General features: G+C 47.2%; 1 protein-coding gene across 4 annotated transcripts in view; it reads left to right on the forward strand.

The window, feature by feature from the left end:
* Positions 1-603: 603 nt before the first annotated feature.
* TRAF3IP1 (TRAF3 interacting protein 1) overlaps positions 604-17,636 on the forward strand; it is a 71,165-nt gene continuing 54,132 nt past the window's right edge. For all 4 annotated transcript variants that reach the window (XM_075001329.1, XM_075001332.1, XM_075001330.1 and 1 more), the window contains exons 1-6: positions 604-735; positions 2,613-2,681; positions 7,325-7,486; positions 10,299-10,442; positions 10,568-11,038; positions 12,624-12,701. In XM_075001329.1, coding sequence (XP_074857430.1) covers positions 613-735; positions 2,613-2,681; positions 7,325-7,486; positions 10,299-10,442; positions 10,568-11,038; positions 12,624-12,701 — 1,047 coding nt within the window. In that variant the 5' untranslated portion in view covers positions 604-612. The remainder of the gene's footprint in view (positions 736-2,612; positions 2,682-7,324; positions 7,487-10,298; positions 10,443-10,567; positions 11,039-12,623; positions 12,702-17,636) is intronic.

Genomic DNA, 17,636 nt, shown 5'->3' on the forward strand with positions numbered 1-17,636 from the left:
TCTGTCACACGCTGCAGCGCTGTCCGCTTCCCGTGACTTCAGCAGCCGTGTGGGAATTGCAGGGCACCCCCAAGAAGGCTGCGGGGGGGGGGGGGGGAGGGCAGCTTGGGCCATTGTGGAGAGTGGGTGGGCGGCCTGGGGGCACAGGGGGCACAGCCAGCTTCGGTACCAGCCCCATGGGGTTTGTGCGCTGGGGGGGTGCTGCATGGTGATCCCCACCCCCGTGTGTGTCCCCCACCCTTACTGCCATTAGCTGTCTCCTTCGTCGGTGCCCCCCGCCCCACCGCTGTCCCCCTCCCTTGTCGGTGCCCCGCCGCCGCCGCCGCCCCCGCCCCGTGTCGCCAACGCCCCCGCCCCTTTGGGTTGCCGGAAGTTGCCGGCTTTCCGGAGCCGCCGCCCAATCGCTGTCCTGCGGCGGGCGCCGGGGGCGGGGCCGGCCCGAGCGGGGAGAGTCGGCGGGGGCGGGGCAGCGGTCGGGGGGCGGGGTCCCAGCGTGTCTGCTCCGGCCTGTTGCTAGGGCCGCGGCGCGGGTAGTAACAGCGGGCTGGGCTGACGCGCATGCGCAGTGATCGGGGCGCGGTGCATGCCGGTAGGGGCCGGAGCCGGCCCGCCATGGACGGGGCCGTGGTGAGGCGCACGCAGGAGTCGCTGGGGCGGGTGATCCGCAAACCGCCGCTCACCGAGCGGCTGCTCAGCAAGCCGCCCTTCCGCTACCTGCACGACGTGATCGGCGAGGTGAGGCGGCGCCGGGCCGCGGGCGGGGCCGCGCCAGTCCCACAGCCGGCTGGTGGGGGCAGGGCTTGGACCCAGCGCGTGCCCGTGGGGCGGGGGGGGTTGCCCGGGCCCCCCAGCGCGTGCCCGTGGGGCGGGGGGGGTTGCCCGGGCCCCCCAGCGCGTGCCCGTGGGGCGGGGGGGGTTGCCTGGGCCCCCCAGCGCGCGCCCCTGGGGCGGGGGGGTTGCCCGGGCCCCCCAGCGCGTGCCCAGGCCGGCTCGGGCCCCCAGCGCGTGGCCGTGGGGCGGGGGGGGTTGCCCGGGCCCCCAGCGCGTGGCCGTGGGGCGGGGGGGTTGCTCGGGCCCCCCAGCGCGTGCCCGTGGGGCGGGGGGGGCGTTGCTCGGGCCCCCAGCGTGGGGCGGGGGGGGGTTGCTCGGGCCCCCAGCGCGTGCCCGTGGGGCGGGGGGGGGTTGCTCGGGCCCCCAGCGCATGCACGTGGAGGGGGCCAGGCCTTAATCCCAGTGCTTCCCCTGGTCTCAGAGGACCCAGGGTGCAGTCACTGGGCTTAGCCTACACCTGAAGCATAGCTCAGCTTAGTTCCGCGGCTCAGGCTAAGCCTCGCTTTCTCCTTTGCGGGGTGCGGGCGCCCTACCCCCCCCACGCTGTGCACACAACCAGGTTGGTAGAAGAATTGTAGGTCTCCACCTTTCCTCCCTGCCCTCAGTATGGGTTCCACACTTTGTCTGCTATTCTCCACTGAGTTAAAGGGAGACAAGTTTTGCCTGGCTTTGTAAAACTTAATAGGTAGCAGGTGTAAAACTGATCAAAGGAAGTATTCCTTCATGCAACACCCAGTCAACCTGTGGAACTCCTTGCAGAGGATGTTGACAAGGCCAGGACTGTAACAGTCAAAAAAAATCCCCAGAACCATGGAGGATAGGTCCAGCAATGCTTATTAGCCAGTATGAGTAGGGATGGTGTCCTCAGCCTCTGTCATGAGCTGGAAATGGGAGACAGAGGAGGGGTCACTTGATGGTTCTGTTCTGTTCATTCCATCTCCAGCACATGTTATTGGCCACTGTTGGAAGACAGGACACTGGGCTAGATGGGCCTTTGTTCTGATCCAGTTTGGCCATTCTTATGTAACTCGTTAACAGCCACAGATGACAGATAATTCCACCTAGAAAGTAGCTTTGATCTTCAGAGTACCCTTTGACCTTTAGTACTGTAGTAGGTGCTTGTTTGTGGCAACATTTTGTAAGAGCAGCCACTGTTACCAGCAGAATTTTTCCTGGGGTAACTTCTTAATTGTGAATTTTCAGTGTTCCACATAACAGCAATAGCTGCTTTGAAGCAACATAGCAAAAGGCACCCCTGTGCGGATACTAATGAATGTCTACTATATTATCTTCAGACAAATGTAATAAAAGGAGGAAAGCACTCCTACAATCTGGAAGATGTTCACAGAGTTTATGCTTTTTTATCTTTTTTGAAAGAAAAACGGATTAGTTACTACAAATTTTTAAATTCTCTGCCTAAACTCATAGTTCATGTATGTGTATGAAATCAGCTGCCAATATGATAGTAAGAGAATAAATCAAGATTGTAGTTAAAAACATATGTTCTTGTGGGTATATGAATGTTAATTTCCTATTGGGAGAAAAAAGTGAATGTGTGAATCTTCTGTGCTACAGAGATGTAATGATTGAAAGAGGGAGACTTATTGAAAGACATCACAGATGATATAAAAGCAATAGAGAAGATCTTGTAGACTGCCTTCAGAATAGTTCAGCATGAAGTAGCATCTCTCTAAATGATTGCAGGAAGAACTTAAAAGGGTTTATTAAGTTGCTTTCTGGAATTTTTAGTAATTTCTTATATTTCCTTTGTTACCTTAAAGGTAATTAGAGTGACTGGTTTTATGAATGGGCTTTACACAGATTTTGAGATGAAATCTGATAATATTAAGGTGAGTATGACATTTCTTGTTGGACTTCTTTACAACTTGCTGGTAGTTACTGTCACTTTTTCATGATCACTGAATTCTATATAGTGTGACAAATCTCCACACTTCTAAAGCTAACCTCAAGAAATAGTGTCACATGCTGCCTTTTTTAAAGTGTTGTGGTCGTGTTTTTCTTGTAGTAATGCATAGGCAATGGCCAGTCACTGATCAAAACTCACTGTGCAGAAATACAAAACACAAAGGGATTTTATCCTGGATGCTGGAAATCCAGGGTGAGCTTTCCAACAGATAAGAGAGGGGATTATTATTTTGATATTTTAATATCCATACAAAACCTAAAGACAATTCTAAAACCAGTCGTAATACTGGTACGCAAGAGCTACTTCACTGTAAAGATATTGTAAGCTCAAGTTTCTGAGTTTTCAAAAGAAAAATAAATACCCATCAGCAATGTGCTCCCTCTCAGAGGACTTAAGTAACATTTTAGAGTTAGTTTGGACATTAACAATTCTTAATTTATCCTTTTATTATTGTCATTAAATTGCTTATTTGTTTAAAAAAATATTCAAACATAGAGATGTGAGATAAGAACAGCCTCTCCAGGAAAGGGTTGTGGTCTAAATGGCCATGTTTAAACACAATAAACAAGGCTGACTTTGCTCACTTCTATACTAACTAGCTTACAGAAGCACTGCTCTGCCAATGCAGCTGCACTGCTGTAAGATCGCTTGTGCAGCAGCTGTATGCCTACAGGAGAAAGGTCTCTGCTGACCCAGTAAAACCACCTCCCGATTGGCAGTAGGTACATCAGCAGGCAGAGCTTTCCGCCAACACAACATCATGCACACTACCACTTATTCCCCGGGGGACTTGCATAGCTCAGGGTATTTTTTTTCGTGCCCTTGAGTGACATATGTTTTGCTAAAACAACGAGAAGTCCCGTGGCACCTTATAAACTAACACATTTATCGGAACATAAGCTTTTGTGGGCAGTGACCCACTTCGTCAGATGCATAATGCGTATGTTTTGCTGACGTACATGGTAGCATAGGCATGATCTTAGTTTGTTTTCTTTGCCCACTATCTAGATCTCTTGTTTTACGTTATCAACTGAAGAAAAAGGCCAACTTTAGCCCAAATTGTCAAACTTAAAATTACTTCCTCTGTAGTTCTGAAATTGTTACTGCACGTGTATGCATCTGGGAACCAGATCTGGATTCATTCTACAGTTGTACTGCAAATAACTCTAACCTTTGTGTATTGTGCACTTTATACTGTAAACTGTTTAATGTCTGGCATTGCCAGGACTGGAAGGTTGACAGATATTCACATGAGCTAGATGATGGAGATGTATCTTCCCCCCAGTCCCTGACATGGCTCTGTGCCTGCCTGTAGGGGACTCTTACACCTCTCCTCAATTCGGCTTGGCTCCCCTGTAGTACCCCCCTACTGGAGCTAGGCAAAGTGCGTGCAGGGCCAAGGAACTGCGTAGAAAAGTTTCTTATAAAATTAGAATACTCAGCAGTGTACTCAGAAAAGCTTTAGTCCTGCTTTGTGCTGCTGAAGTAACACAAAAGCAGACTTAGAGTGGGCTGTGAGTACTTGCTCGGCGGTGCCTCCACCTCGTGGTGGGTGGCAGCTCCCTCACTGTCATGGCTCAGCCAGTGTGGCAGCTCCTCCCACTGCCAGCTGCACCACTGGTCTGCCTTTCCTCTTCATGGTGCCTCCTTCTCCCAGGTGGCTGTAGGCAGGGCCTTGCCATGCTGCTCCTGCTCCCGTAGTGCCTGCCCTGAATGGTGGGACTCTTCCCCCCACCTGAAGTCAGGACGCTGATTTCCAGCTGCTCCTGGCTTCAGTGCAGCTGTATGGTTGTGGGTGTTCATGTGGGCATCTGTGTCCCAGCCCGGCTGACTTGTCCCAGACCGCTGGCTTGGAGGCACCCCATCTCTGGGGGCTGCTGGGCACACTCTGCTCCCTGGGTGGTGGCTGGGTTCTGCTCCCTGTATGAGCAATGGATGGGAGAGGAGTGGGACAGGGAGGGAGATGCGAGCAGAGCACCCTCCACAGGAGGAGGCCTAGGTGCCGGGATGGCATCTGGTGCTCGTTGTTTGAGAGTTCGGGTAGGTTAAAAGAGAGTTTACTGTAGTGTATATAAAGCCAGGAGAGATTTTAAAGGTCAATCTATTGGTGTTATTTAATATCTTGAGAACTGTTTAAGTGCCTTGTGTATATATTAATACTAGGATAGATGCTTACTTATGGAATGGTAAAATGAACTTTCACTTCTAGTATTTAAGTACTAAAGTAGACCTCCAGGCCCTTTGGAAAGATTGGCATGTGCTAATGCACTGTCAGTATCATGAGCTGTATAAAAAGCTCAAAAACTTGTTTTAATGGCAAGTAGTGATATAAAATCTTTTTTCATAGTGAATCAGTTAACATTAAGTTTACTGGTTAATCAGTCAGTGGTGTGGGGGAGATGGGGACACTGGTCTGGAGCTCCCTGCCTCCGGTGAGTGAGGGGCTGCTCCAACCCCCACTGGTTAATCATAACTGGTAAGCCAGGCTTACCAGTTAACTGGTTACCCTTTAACATTCCTAGTAACAAGGAGGTATTTTATCGTTTGCAGAAGTGCACTCCTGGTTTAATTGTGCAGGGAATGACATCTGAATTAATGTGAGTTCTGTCCTGATTGGAGAAGGAAGTGAATTTCACTCCTTTGGCACCTGAAAAGATGGGAGAAAACTGTAGCAACTCTTCACTTGTCCTAACCCATGCTGTCTGAATGAGGAGTGTTATGGTTTATGTTGTAAAGATGTATACGTTATGTGAAACTACAGCATGGTAGCAATAAACAGTGCTATCCAGTGTCCTTTAAGGAAGTATTTGTCTTCTCTTTATGTTGGTAATGTTGTCAGTTGAAGGACCTCTTCAGTCAGCCTGGATGGGTGAATGTGTCATGGTATGGTGCTGCTGCCTAGTTGACCAGGCTGTCAACAGTCCCATAAGAACTTTAAGAACTCAGAGAATGACGAATTTCACAGTAAAAAATTATTTTATCACATTCACCTATGGTAACAGTTTAAAAAACATGTTTTAAATTGAGTAGTTAACTAGAAAGCAAATCAAAGTAACGTGCAGCTTGAATGGTTAATGGTCTAATTTTTATCCCAGTTTAACAGCCTAATTCGTAACCCAGTTAAGTTCATATGTACTCATAAACACATTCACACATACGCTTGCTGACGCTGGCCAGATCCCAGGTAGTGTTGGTTAGTTGATTGAGGCAAGAGTCTAAGATGCACCTCACTCCATTATGCTGAATTGATGTACTCTGACTTGTGTGGAAAATTGATTTAATATTTATCATCTTGGTAGGCGGCAGTGATGTTCAGTTCATTGGTCATACCCTTCAATCATGGGTTGCCAAGCTTGCCCATGAGCAATTTTGGAACATCCTGCTTAAATCGCCTGCTTGCCTCAGCCACAAGCGATGAACAGCAGTGTCCTTGGGGTTTGTTTCTTCCTTGTTAACTTTTTACCTTGCCTTCTTTTTTCCAATTCTGCTTTTCTCAGCATACGCTATTTTGTTTTCAAAGTGGTAAACAAGTCCATAGTCCACTGAGGCACTGGCTCAGGGTCTCTCTTCAGCCAGCTTACTGTTAACTTCACTCATGCTAATCATTTACACTGCTCATTCATGTTAACAACCCATGTTTCTTGGCATATTTGTGATCTAGAAACAATATAGTCACAATGCAGGGCCTTTTCTAGAATTAAACCCATTACTTCTCATAGTTACAGTAGCTGAATTTTAAACATTGTAAACTTATTATTGAATGTACTGCTATTTAAAGCAATTTATAAAATTCTTCTCTCAAGGGATATTTTCTGTTATCAAAAGTGGGTTAGTGAAATACAGTAAACCCTCAATTTTATGGATGCCGGTTTAGCGGAGTTTGGGAGCAACAGATCTCTGCCAGAGGGCATTGCTCCATTGCTCCTGAAGTCTGCTTAACCGATACCATAAAATCCTCAATCCCCCTCCCCCAAAGAATTAAAAAGGAATGATAGGGGACTTGTTGCCTCCTCCGCCCTGCTCCATACTCCCACAGAACTAGATTGGAGTATGGAGATGTCGAAGTGGGCTGCTGATTTCGAAGCTGTCCCCATCTTCACTGACAATCTGCGATTTGAAGTATCCACTTTGAAATCCACATCTGCTATTATGCTAATGAGGCAATGAATATGCACATAGGTGCCTCAATAGCCTGTTTCAAACTGCCTCATTAGCATGCCACCTCTAATGGGACGGGGTGGGTGTAGAAGCAGCCTCTGGTTACCTTCTGCAGACCTGAGGAAGAGCAATATGAAGCTCAAAAGCTTGTCCCTTCCACCAAGTAAAGTTGGTTGAATAAAATATATTATTTCAACCACCTTGTGTGTCTCATACAAATAATTGTAATTAAAAGTGGAACTTCAAATTTTAATTTTGATTACAATAGCTATCCATTTTAAAATATTTATTTGTTAAACTAAAATGCTTTGTAATAATAATTGATTTCCTATAAGAAACTTTCTGTAGATGTGCTACAAACCAGAGGTCAGATAGATTTTTAATTTGATGTATGTGTCTTTTTCCCAGGATAAGGATGCCAAAATCAGCTTTCTCCAGAAGGCTATTGATGTGGTCATAATGGTAACAGGGGAGCCATTGGCAGTGAAGCCAGCACGTATAGTAGCTGGACATGAACCAGAAAGAACTAATGAGTTTCTCCAAGCAATTGGAAAATGCTGCCTCAATAAGGTATGATTTTACTGTCAGTGGTTTATGTGCATGGTTCCCAACCTTCTCAGTTTTCTGGGTGTCTGTTGTCAAATATAATCAGTATGTGACCCATTGACTTCAGGACCACAGGGACCATCATTGTCCTCTAGTTCAGGGATGGCCAATCTGTGGAACTACTTGTCAGAGGAGGCTGTGAAGGCTAGGACTATAACAGGGTTTAAAATAGAGCTAGATAAATTCATGGAGGTTAGGTCCATTAACGGCTGGCTATTAGCCAGGGTGGGTAAGGAATAGTGTCCCTTGCCTGTTTGTCAGAGGCTAGAGACGCATGGTAGGAGAGAGAGTGTTGTCTGCTCGGTTCACTTCCTCTGGGGCACTTGGCATTGGCCACTTTTGGCAGACAGGATGCTGGTCTGAATAGACCCTTGGTCTGACCCAGTGTGGCCATTCTTATGTTCTTGCATGCAGCTCTTTTACAGTTAAAGTGAGACTCCAGAACATCCCACAACTCCCCTTTCTTCACCTACCAGACTGTGGGGTGGGGTGGGGTGGAGTGGGGGGGTAGCTCAAGGCTTCTGCCCTCTCATGCGCTAGTGGGACTAGCGGCTTCTGCCAGAGATGACTGGTGCCTGCTCAGAGTGGGGACAAACAATTTAAAGGTCTGCCCTCCAGCAGTTTAGTTACACACGTTCTTTTCCTCCATGGAGTAGCTCTCTTTGCAGCTCCTAGCTGTTGGCTGCTGCCTCTGCACGAGGCGCAGCTCCCAGCTTGCTGGCTCCTGCAGCTGCCGTGCAGGGAGAGGGGCTCAGTAACACTGTCTGAGCGAGGCCAGCAACCAATGGCAAAAATCAGGGGGGCTGGAGGAAAGGAAGGGTGTGTTGTCTTCTCCATGACCTCCCTCCCATGTTGTCTCTGACTTCTGTCTAGCGTGCGTGCATCTCATGACTTCAGCCTTGTGGGAGTACCCTGTTGCGTCTTCAGCCCCATGGTATACGTGCCAGAGCTTGGGGCTTCAGCAGGAGTGGGACAGGAACCTTTCACAGGGCTCAATCCCCGAGATCATCTTCCCTGAAAGGCTGAAGGCCCGAGCCTGGCCAGCACCTCCCAGGGGGCTGGAGCGAGTGCTGAGCCCCATAAGGCTTGCTCCAGCTCTGAAGATTGTCATATGTGGTTTGGAGGGTCTGTAAGTTAGGCCACCCCAATCTAGTCTGACCTCCTGCAGTGCACAGGCCTTTGAATCTCACTCACCCGCTTCTGTACAAGACCCATAAGTTCTGACTGAGTTACCAACATCCTCAAACCAGGATTTAAAGACTTACAAAACAAAAAAAAAAGCTTAAATACAAAGTAGACTTTAAAAGAATCCATTATTTTTGTGTCGTCCAAACCAGCCAGTGACTCATTCCCCATGCTACAGAGGATAGCAAAACACACTTAGGCCAGTCTGACCCAGAGGAAAATTCATGCTGAACTCTAAATATGTGATTCTTTAGACCAGGAGTGGGCAATAATTTTTGATTGGGTGGGCACTTCAAGAATTGGGTAAGTGGTCAAAGGCTGCCCTCTTCCATGACGTTAATGGAGGAGGTGCAGGGTCTAGAGTGGAGGCTGGATGTAGAAGAGAGCTCAGGATAAGGAATGAAGTGCAAGAGAGGTTGTGGGGGTCCAGGAAGGACTTTGAGTGTCGGAGGGTGTCGTGACCTGGGATAGAGGATTGTGGTGCAGGAGGTTTCTGGCCAGTGGGAGCTGTGAAATTGTGCGGAGGGTGGGGGCAGCGTACCAAGCCAGGGTGTTTGGCAAGTAGACATACACGGTCCCTGCACTAGCTGCTTTAAGTGGTATGCAGGGATGCGGCAGGCAGGGAGCCTAACCAAGGCTCCTGGACCGAAGGATTGTGGTGGGCCATATCTGGCAGTTTGGCAGGCCGTGTTTAGCCTGCCCCAAGTTACATCCTGAGCATGTTGGCAAGACCCACCAAACAAACACCAGGAAAGAATTGTCTGTAGTGACTCAGAGCCCTCCCCATCTAGTGTTCCATTTATGTCGGTAGGAAATATGTGTTAACAGGAGTTGTGGATGGCCCACGTACCATTGTAGGCATTCTTTTACTATCTACTCCATAAACTTATCAAGCTCAGTCTTGAAACAAGTTAAGTTTTTTGCCCACTACTATTTCCCTTGAAAGGCCATTCAAGAGCATCACTTTTCTGGTTAGAAACGTCTATGTAATTTCAAGCCTAAACTTGTTGGTGGCCAGTTTCTATCTGTGTGGTTGTCTCAGCATTGGCCCTTAATGTAAATAACGCCTCTCCCTTTCTGGTATTTATTTATAGAGAGTAATCATATCTCTCCTCCGCCTGATTTTGGTTAGGCTAAACAAACCTAAATCCTTAAATCTATTCTCGTAAAGGAGGTTTTCCATTTCTCGGGTCATCCTCTTAGCCTTCTCTGCACCTGTTCCAGTTTGAAGTCATCTTTCAGAAACATGGAAGACTTAAGTTATAAGAGGATAGACACTTACAAAATAATCCATTACCATTACAGATAAAAGAAAAGAGACGTAGTAAGAGAAACAGCACCATTGGAAACATGTATTTTTAATATAAAAAAATCATAGTTTATAAGCTTAGCTTTGGTGGATAAAGTGAAATTATTAAACAAGAGACACAAGAAAGCAGTTGATTTAAATCGGTGTATTGCCTTTCAATGAAAGGCATAGTATAAAACACATACTTTATTCACTGAAATCTGCATTTCTAATTCTGCAGTTCCAGTGATGGTTTTTATGAAATTGTAACAGACTACTTTTCATTGGATTTAATCAATACAGTTGTCCAGTGATGATGCTGTGGAGAGAGTCCTTGCGGGGGAGAAAGCTGATGTCAAAGGAAAGCCTCCATCTGTGTCTAAATCTCAAGATAAAGAAAACAGAGAATCCAAGGCAGAAGAACAAAAAAGCCATAAGGATAAAGAGGTGGGCTTTGCCGCATTTCTGAGATGAAAATGAGCTACAACTAGAAGTATTTTGGGATGAGAAATACTGACTAAAAGAACTGGCTTGTGCCATAGTTTAATATTTACTTTCTATTCTATTTTTAGGGTAGAGGGGACAATGAAATAAAAGATAGAAGTACAAGCCATGACAGAAAACCTAGGCAAGAGTTGAAAGAAGAAGAGATGAAGCAAAGAGAGAGGGAAAGAGACAGGCACAAAAATGAGGACAGGCACAAAGATCTTGAAGGATACAATTTTAGAGAGCATGAAAGAGAGAAAAGCAAGAACAAAACATCCAAACAAGGAAGAGAAACAGAAAAAAACAGAAACAAAGAAAAAGGAGATATAGAACGAGAAAAAGATGTGGCGCATGATAAAGGATGGGAGAAGGAAAAAAAAAACGAAGAAGGAAAAGAAAAGGAGAAATTGAAAGAAAGAGACAGAGAGAGAGGCAGGGACAAAGACCGGGAGAAAGACCGAGATAGGGGAAAAGATCGAGAGAGGGACAGACGAAGGGAACGAGGCAAAGAAAGGGAATGCTCAAAAGACCAAGGAGTGGAGAAAGCTGGAAAAAAGGTAAAACAAACACTCTTTGGGGGAAAAGTTCCCTTACTAACATCTGCTGTCAGGTCTGTGATGTTGATTTTATGCCTGTGTCTTTGTATCATGTTTACACGTCTTCCTCTGGCATTCTTGGTTGTCTGTGGCTGATTTAGCAATTCTTAAGCTTGTTTGTTTTCACTAAGCTGAAACTTGCTTGCTGTATAAAATTAAAAATAATGAAAACTTCCTGTTCTTCAAAATCCTTTTCCCTCTTTCTGCTTTTTTGTAGTGTGTAACAGAGACTATGATTGCACATACACAGACACTCTCTGCACACCTCCAGCTGAGGAGCTCCTGCAGTGTCTCTGCAGAGCAGCATAGTGTGCTCCAGGACCCTGTATATTAAAGCCTAACAAGGTTGTTAAATTCCCTAGTGGTAAAATCAGCTGAATGCTGCTAGAAGCCCTTGTTAACATCTGGTCTTTTGGAAATCCCGTCTCCCTCCATGACACCTCAGTCTGACCATTAGGTTCTGTTCTGTGCTGTACTCACTGATCATTCAGATAGCATTGGTTTTTCTGAAGGCAGTAGGCAAATTAGTGTAGAAGCTTGGCCAATTTGGCCTTTCTTGCCTGCAAATGCCTTTTATATTTTTAACATGGAGATATACATATCTCATAGATCTGGAAGGGACCTTGAGAGGTCATTGAGTCCAGTCCCCTGCCCTTACGGCAGGACCTATCACCATCCCAGGTATGTGGTTTTTTTTTTTTTTTTTAAATCTAACCTGCCCCAAATCCTTGACAAGCTCCCCTCAAGAACTGAGCTCACAATCTGTGGTTTACAAGGCCAGTGTTCAAACCACTGAACTATCCCTCCCCCGGCCAAAGGATTGTTGATGCATACTTGGGTGTGTGGTACCATCTGGGTTTATATACAGGCATTGCATTCCACCAAAACCTCTATCAGAGAGATCGATTTGCCGAAAGGGGGACCCTTATGCCATTAATTGCTAGCGTATGTCATTGAGAAGAAGACAGAGAAGAAGAAACTTGCCTTGTTATTATACTCAGAATTAGGTTTTTCCTTTAGGTGGCTTAATGTAGATCATTCATTGAAATGAAGTATCTCAGTGATTTGATCAAAACAAAATAGTCATGTAGCACTTTAAAGACGAGCAAAATAATTTATTAGGTGATGAGCTTTTGTGGGACAGACCCATTTCTTCAGTTCTACAGCCTCACCAGAACAGACTCAATATATAAAGCACAGAGGTCCAAAAATTATCAAGGTTGACAAATCAGGTAGAAGAACAAGAGAGGGGGGTGCAGGGTAGGGAAGTAAGTGTTAGATCAAACAAAGTATGCAAAAGAGCCCTTATAATGGGTCAGGTAATTGCCATCCGTGTTCAAAACACGTTCATGTGTAGAATTTGAATATGAATGTTAGTTGTGCACATTCTCTCTGTAGATGGTTGTTAGTGTCTTTTCTGCAGAACACAACCTCTGAGGTCTTTAATAGAATGACCCACTCCATTAAAGTGCTGGCTGGCTGACAGATTTGTGTATTTGGAGATTATTTATGTCTGATTTGTTGTAAAGCAACTGTCTTTCCTCAGTCAACAGGATCTGAGGAAACTTCAGCTAAGAAGAGAGAGAGGTCTTCCAAAGATGCAAAGACTGAGCTAGAGAAAGAGGTAAGTGTTGCAAAATGATCCAAAAGCTCTATTAAGGTGGCCAGGTAAAGCATCGTGTGTTAGAATATGTACGCTCATACTGGGCTCTCAGAGTCTGTTACCTAAGGATTACTGTTTGGTGAGTTTTTTTGTTGTTGTTTTAGATTAGAATAAATTGTGATTTTTTTTTTTTTAAGTCAGGCATATTAAAGTGATGCTGTCAGTATAAATCACACATTGTAAACATTTCATAGTTCATCAGTAGTCCTCATTTAGGTGTGTTACTTGCTATTTGTGTACTTAACTTGCACAGTGAAAATCAACAAGGTCAGTATCATTTAGGTTTTTAACCCTAAACTATTTGGAGCTTTAGATTTCATAAAACCTTACTTTTCTAAAAATTAAATTGTCTTCAACTTCTTTTGGATCCAAAACGTTGTTGTATTACAAATAGAACTTTGTAGATGGTCCTTTTCTAAGTGTTTTTGGTCAGATTCAAATATCTTTCTGCAACCTTTGTGTGATAGTGCATAAGCATTTGACAGCGAAATTGGCAGGTGGTTCTTCAAGTGATTGCTCATATCAATTCTGTATTAGGGGCGTGTGTGCTTGTCACATGCACCAGTGTTGGAAAATTTTCCCTAAATAATATCTCTAAGGCACTGGCTGTGGCATCCACATGGTGAGATGCAAGTGGTGCTGCTGGCTGCTCACTACCATCAGTTCCTTCTTGCGACAAGTGACAGTGCTGGAATGTTCTGCTGCCTTGTGCTAGCCATATTTGCTTCATTCAACGAACTTTTTTCTGTCTTGTATTGCAGTTGATATTTGGTCTGGTACAGGTCTCTGCATATGGCTGGGGCAGATTCCGATCCCCAGGCTTCAAGTGTCACAAGCATCCTATGCTCATCGGTGACCCTCACAATAAGGGTCTGTTAGAAGGACATATCAGTGATATATATCGCATTTGTAGATCCTTCAAAACCTGGACGAGAAGGGGGACAGAGATTCAGCTTTAGATGTTCCCAGTGGTGTTAGTGTTAATTCTGGTCCCATAGTAGAGATCCAATTTGACCCTAAGCATCATAGCATTGGTGCAGAGTGCCAAGCTAACCTCATTGTCAAACCTGCCCCGTTCTGCCACCTCCTTGTTTCCGTTGAAGAAGTCCAAGAGTCAGGTGAGAACTAGATCCCCTACCTCTCACAAGGGCCAGAGGAGAGCCAAGATCTATGCTGGGCAGCTGAACCTCTCCATCGGGGAGTTTGGCCCTAGCTCAAGCCAAGCAATCCATCCAATCCCAAACAATGCTTGCCCCACCAGACAATGCTGAGGGCCTCTGACAACGAGAAATTCCATTAACACCCACGGGCTTGCGGGCAGCACGGATTGTCTGTACTGATGCTGCCCACACTGGCCCCAGCAGTGCCCTGGCCTAACAGACAACCTGCTTTGGTACTTTTCCACAGGTTCCCATTTCAGTGGCACTGTTCCCGAGTGCTCTCTCACTAGGAGCCGTCACACCTGAGGTATAGAGAGGCAATCTTAGAAAAGCCCCTTTTGGTCCCTGGCTCCTGGGTTGTGGCAGTGGGAGCCCAAGTGCAGCTGACCAGTTACCTGGTCTGTGCCCCCTGGCAGGAGCGTCTGCCCTTTATCTCTCCCATGCCTTGGTGCCAGTTGCACAGCTGCTCTGGTGGGCGAGGCTGCTGATTGCACTCCCATCGAGAGTGATCAGCAGAACACCCATTCCCCTAGTCAGGGCGGCTCTCAGAGAGACCAGCCTCATCTAGCTGTTGGTCCTGTCCTAGGTCCTGGTACCATTTGAGCAGTGTGAGGCCTAGATTACCAGAATACTGTTGCCACTCCGGGAAGCACTGATGGTCCCAGAGAGAGGCAGAAACAGGTAATGGCAGCCCCATGCCAAGGGCTTGTCCCATTCTGACAGTTCATTTTGAGACTCGGTGGGTGGCCCCAATCACCAAGGGGGTTGCTGCTGCACCTGTTCCTGGTCACCTCAAAGCGCTAGCTCTGTGTCAGACTCCAGCACTGAACAGCAGTCGTTGATGGCAGGTCAGGCCCCCACCCTGAGGGCACCACTGGTGTTGTTGACATTGCAGTCATCCCCTTGGCTTCACGGCCAATGGGCTGATGGCTTGCTACCCATGGATCCCAGGGGAGTTTGTGCAGCTATCCGAGCCCCCCTGCTCGGTAGTGAGTGTTTCAGATAGGCCACGGCATTGTGGCCTCCTCTGGAAGTCGCTGCTCATGTCCATGTGGACCCTAGAGAACCACCAGCTGGATCCCCACAGGTCATTGTGGAACCAGCAGTACAGGCTTTATTTTTGTCATTGCCGTACGAACCCATCGCTGCTCCCCCTCATCCCATTCCACAGGACAATGCCAGAGCTCATCAGGAACTGCTCAAGCGATTCACCTCTGTGGCAGGGCTCGCCTCGTTCCTGGGCCTCTGTTTAGTCCACTATCCCATGGCCAGGATACTGTTGCCCTTCTTGAGATGGGGGGAGGAGGGGAAAGGAGATGGTGTTCTGAGGGGGAACCATGGCCCCACCCACTCGGTCAGGGTTCTGACCCAGGGATCCTGTGTGGCTGTTGGTGGGGGGGAAGGGCTCCCCTCCTTATGAACACCACAGCTGTTCCCAGGGCTACTTCCCCAGATGATTCCTCCCCCCATACCTCCTCCAGGCAGCGGCAGCAGTACGTTTTCCCTGCTGGTTTGGCTCCTCCTGTGTGATCAGCCTGCTTGGCCTTACACTGAATCTTAGGGCTTCCTGGGCAGGGCAGCTTGCAGCTGAGCACTCCTCTCCTCCTCTGGTGACTGTAGAAAACTTTTGCCGCCTTTTCTCATCTCCTCTTCCCCGTCTTACTGGGCAAAGGGTTCTTTTAAAAGCAGGCTTAAGTGGGACCAGTTGGCCCCGGGGTGGCTGCCTCCCCAGCTGCTCACACTTTGCTTGTTTGCCAGCCCTGCTTTTCTCTTTTGTTCTCACCTGCTCCCAGCCTTCCCTTGTCACACCTCCAATGTGGGCCTTCAGGTGGAAGTGCTTGAGGAGCCATCTGACTCACTTTTTAATGTTTTGTGACCCATGGCGTCTGCTAGGGAGACATTGCCATTACATAAGGGGGTACCAACGTTTATGATTATCCTTTGGCAAGCCCCCTTCTCCCTGTCCCCCCAGTTTCTAAGTAGACCAAATGTAAATACTTTGTACTGAATTAAGGCCCTAAATACCTTTAATATAATGGAGATACACATCCCCTAGAACTGGAAGGGACCTCGGGAGGTCATCTAGTTCAGTCCCCTGCCCTCTTGGCAGGACCAAGCACCCTCCCTGACATCTATTTGCACTAGTCCCTAAATGGCCTCCTCAAGGATTGAGCTCACAACCCTGGGTTTAGCAGGCCAATGCTCAAACCACTGAGCTCTCTCTCCCTGCTTTATATCCTCCTGGCCCAAACTTCCTTATTGTAGGGCCAGTTGACCAATGAGAGAGGCAAGGACAGTTCATGGCTCCCTCTAAAGAGTCCTGGACACTATTTATTTCATTGGAAGGTTTATTTGTCCTGTAGCCTTCATCTTTGGGGGGGGGGGGGGGCGGCGGGAGGAGGGATATACCACCGAGCCTTCCTGGGCCTCTGTGATTACAGCATGTGGCAGGCTATGGGTTAATTTGAGACCTTGCTACCCAAGGGTCCAGGCAAGAATTCTTGGCAAGGGGACAGCTGCAGTGAGAGCAGCCCTCCAGGTAACATCGGTTACAGCATTGGACTTTTGAGCTTGCCTTTCCGTAGGGCTGCTTTTCTCTCGCCTGTTTATGGAAACTCGGCTGCTGATGCAGGATCTCCCACTTGATGGCCAAGCAATGTTTGTGGTGCAGATGGACACTAAGTTCAACAGGCTTGAAGAGTCCCCCGTATTACTTCTCAGACAACCCTGCGGTTGTATGTCCTTGCTCCTGCCTGTAAACAGTTCAAGCTGCAAAAATTGCAGGGCCAAGAGCCTCAGTCCCAACAAAAACTGAAGAGTAGGCATTACAAGTGTCAACCAAGCCAATCACCCCCAGCAGCAGGCCAAGAGAGGATGACCCACCAGGCTGCCCATAGGAATCCCCTTCTCTGTTTTTCTCTAATTGCTTTTTTAACTCCCCAGGTGTGCAGACATAATTTCCAACTGTGGGTCCTCAGTACAGTGGCATAGGGTTATTCCCACCAATTTATTTCTACTCTTCTTGTCTATGTCCAGCCTCTGATCCTTTTCAGGGGCCTGTCGCATGGGAATCACCTCATGGAGGGCAAGGGGTTGCTGCAGTTAGGAGTGATGGAAAAGATTACTCACAAGTTCTGGAAGTGGGGGGTTCTCTCCCTGATCTTTCTGATAATAAAGGCCAAACCTGTCAGGAGGTTGATGTGGCTTTTTTTGCAGCAGTGGACAAAATGAAGGCCTTCTGATGTCTTTGCAGAGGGTCTCTAGCTAGATTACCATCTGTATCAGGCCCTGTTGTGAGCTTGTCAATTTGCTTGTGATCAGAGGTAGTAAAATTGTGGTTTGTGTGCTCTTGGTCTAGTTTCAGCGACTATCTTTGTCCTTAGGTGGACATTTCCATAGCATGACAAACTTTTTAGATCATAAAGATAACATGGAAACATAAGAGGTGACTCAGGCCTCAAAGACAGACCTTCTGAAGTGTATGGTGCTGTTCATGTGGCTACAAAAGATGGATAGGTATGCGGGGTCACCCAAAGGCAAAACATGTTAGAAAAGTCTGTCCTGTTTTACAGATGACTGTTGAAACTTCTGGCTGTAGCGTTTCCTAATATCCTGTCACTTTTGGCCACATCCAAAGGGTCTGTTGTTTGTTGCTACACAAGCTGCATGGCCCTGGAACTGTTTGTTGCAATCACCCTTTAATTCACATCTAAAGATGTTCCTTCAGAGGAGACTA

The sequence above is a fragment of the Carettochelys insculpta genome, chromosome 8 (assembly GCF_033958435.1).
Source record: "Carettochelys insculpta isolate YL-2023 chromosome 8, ASM3395843v1, whole genome shotgun sequence".
NCBI lineage: Eukaryota > Metazoa > Chordata > Testudines > Carettochelyidae > Carettochelys > Carettochelys insculpta.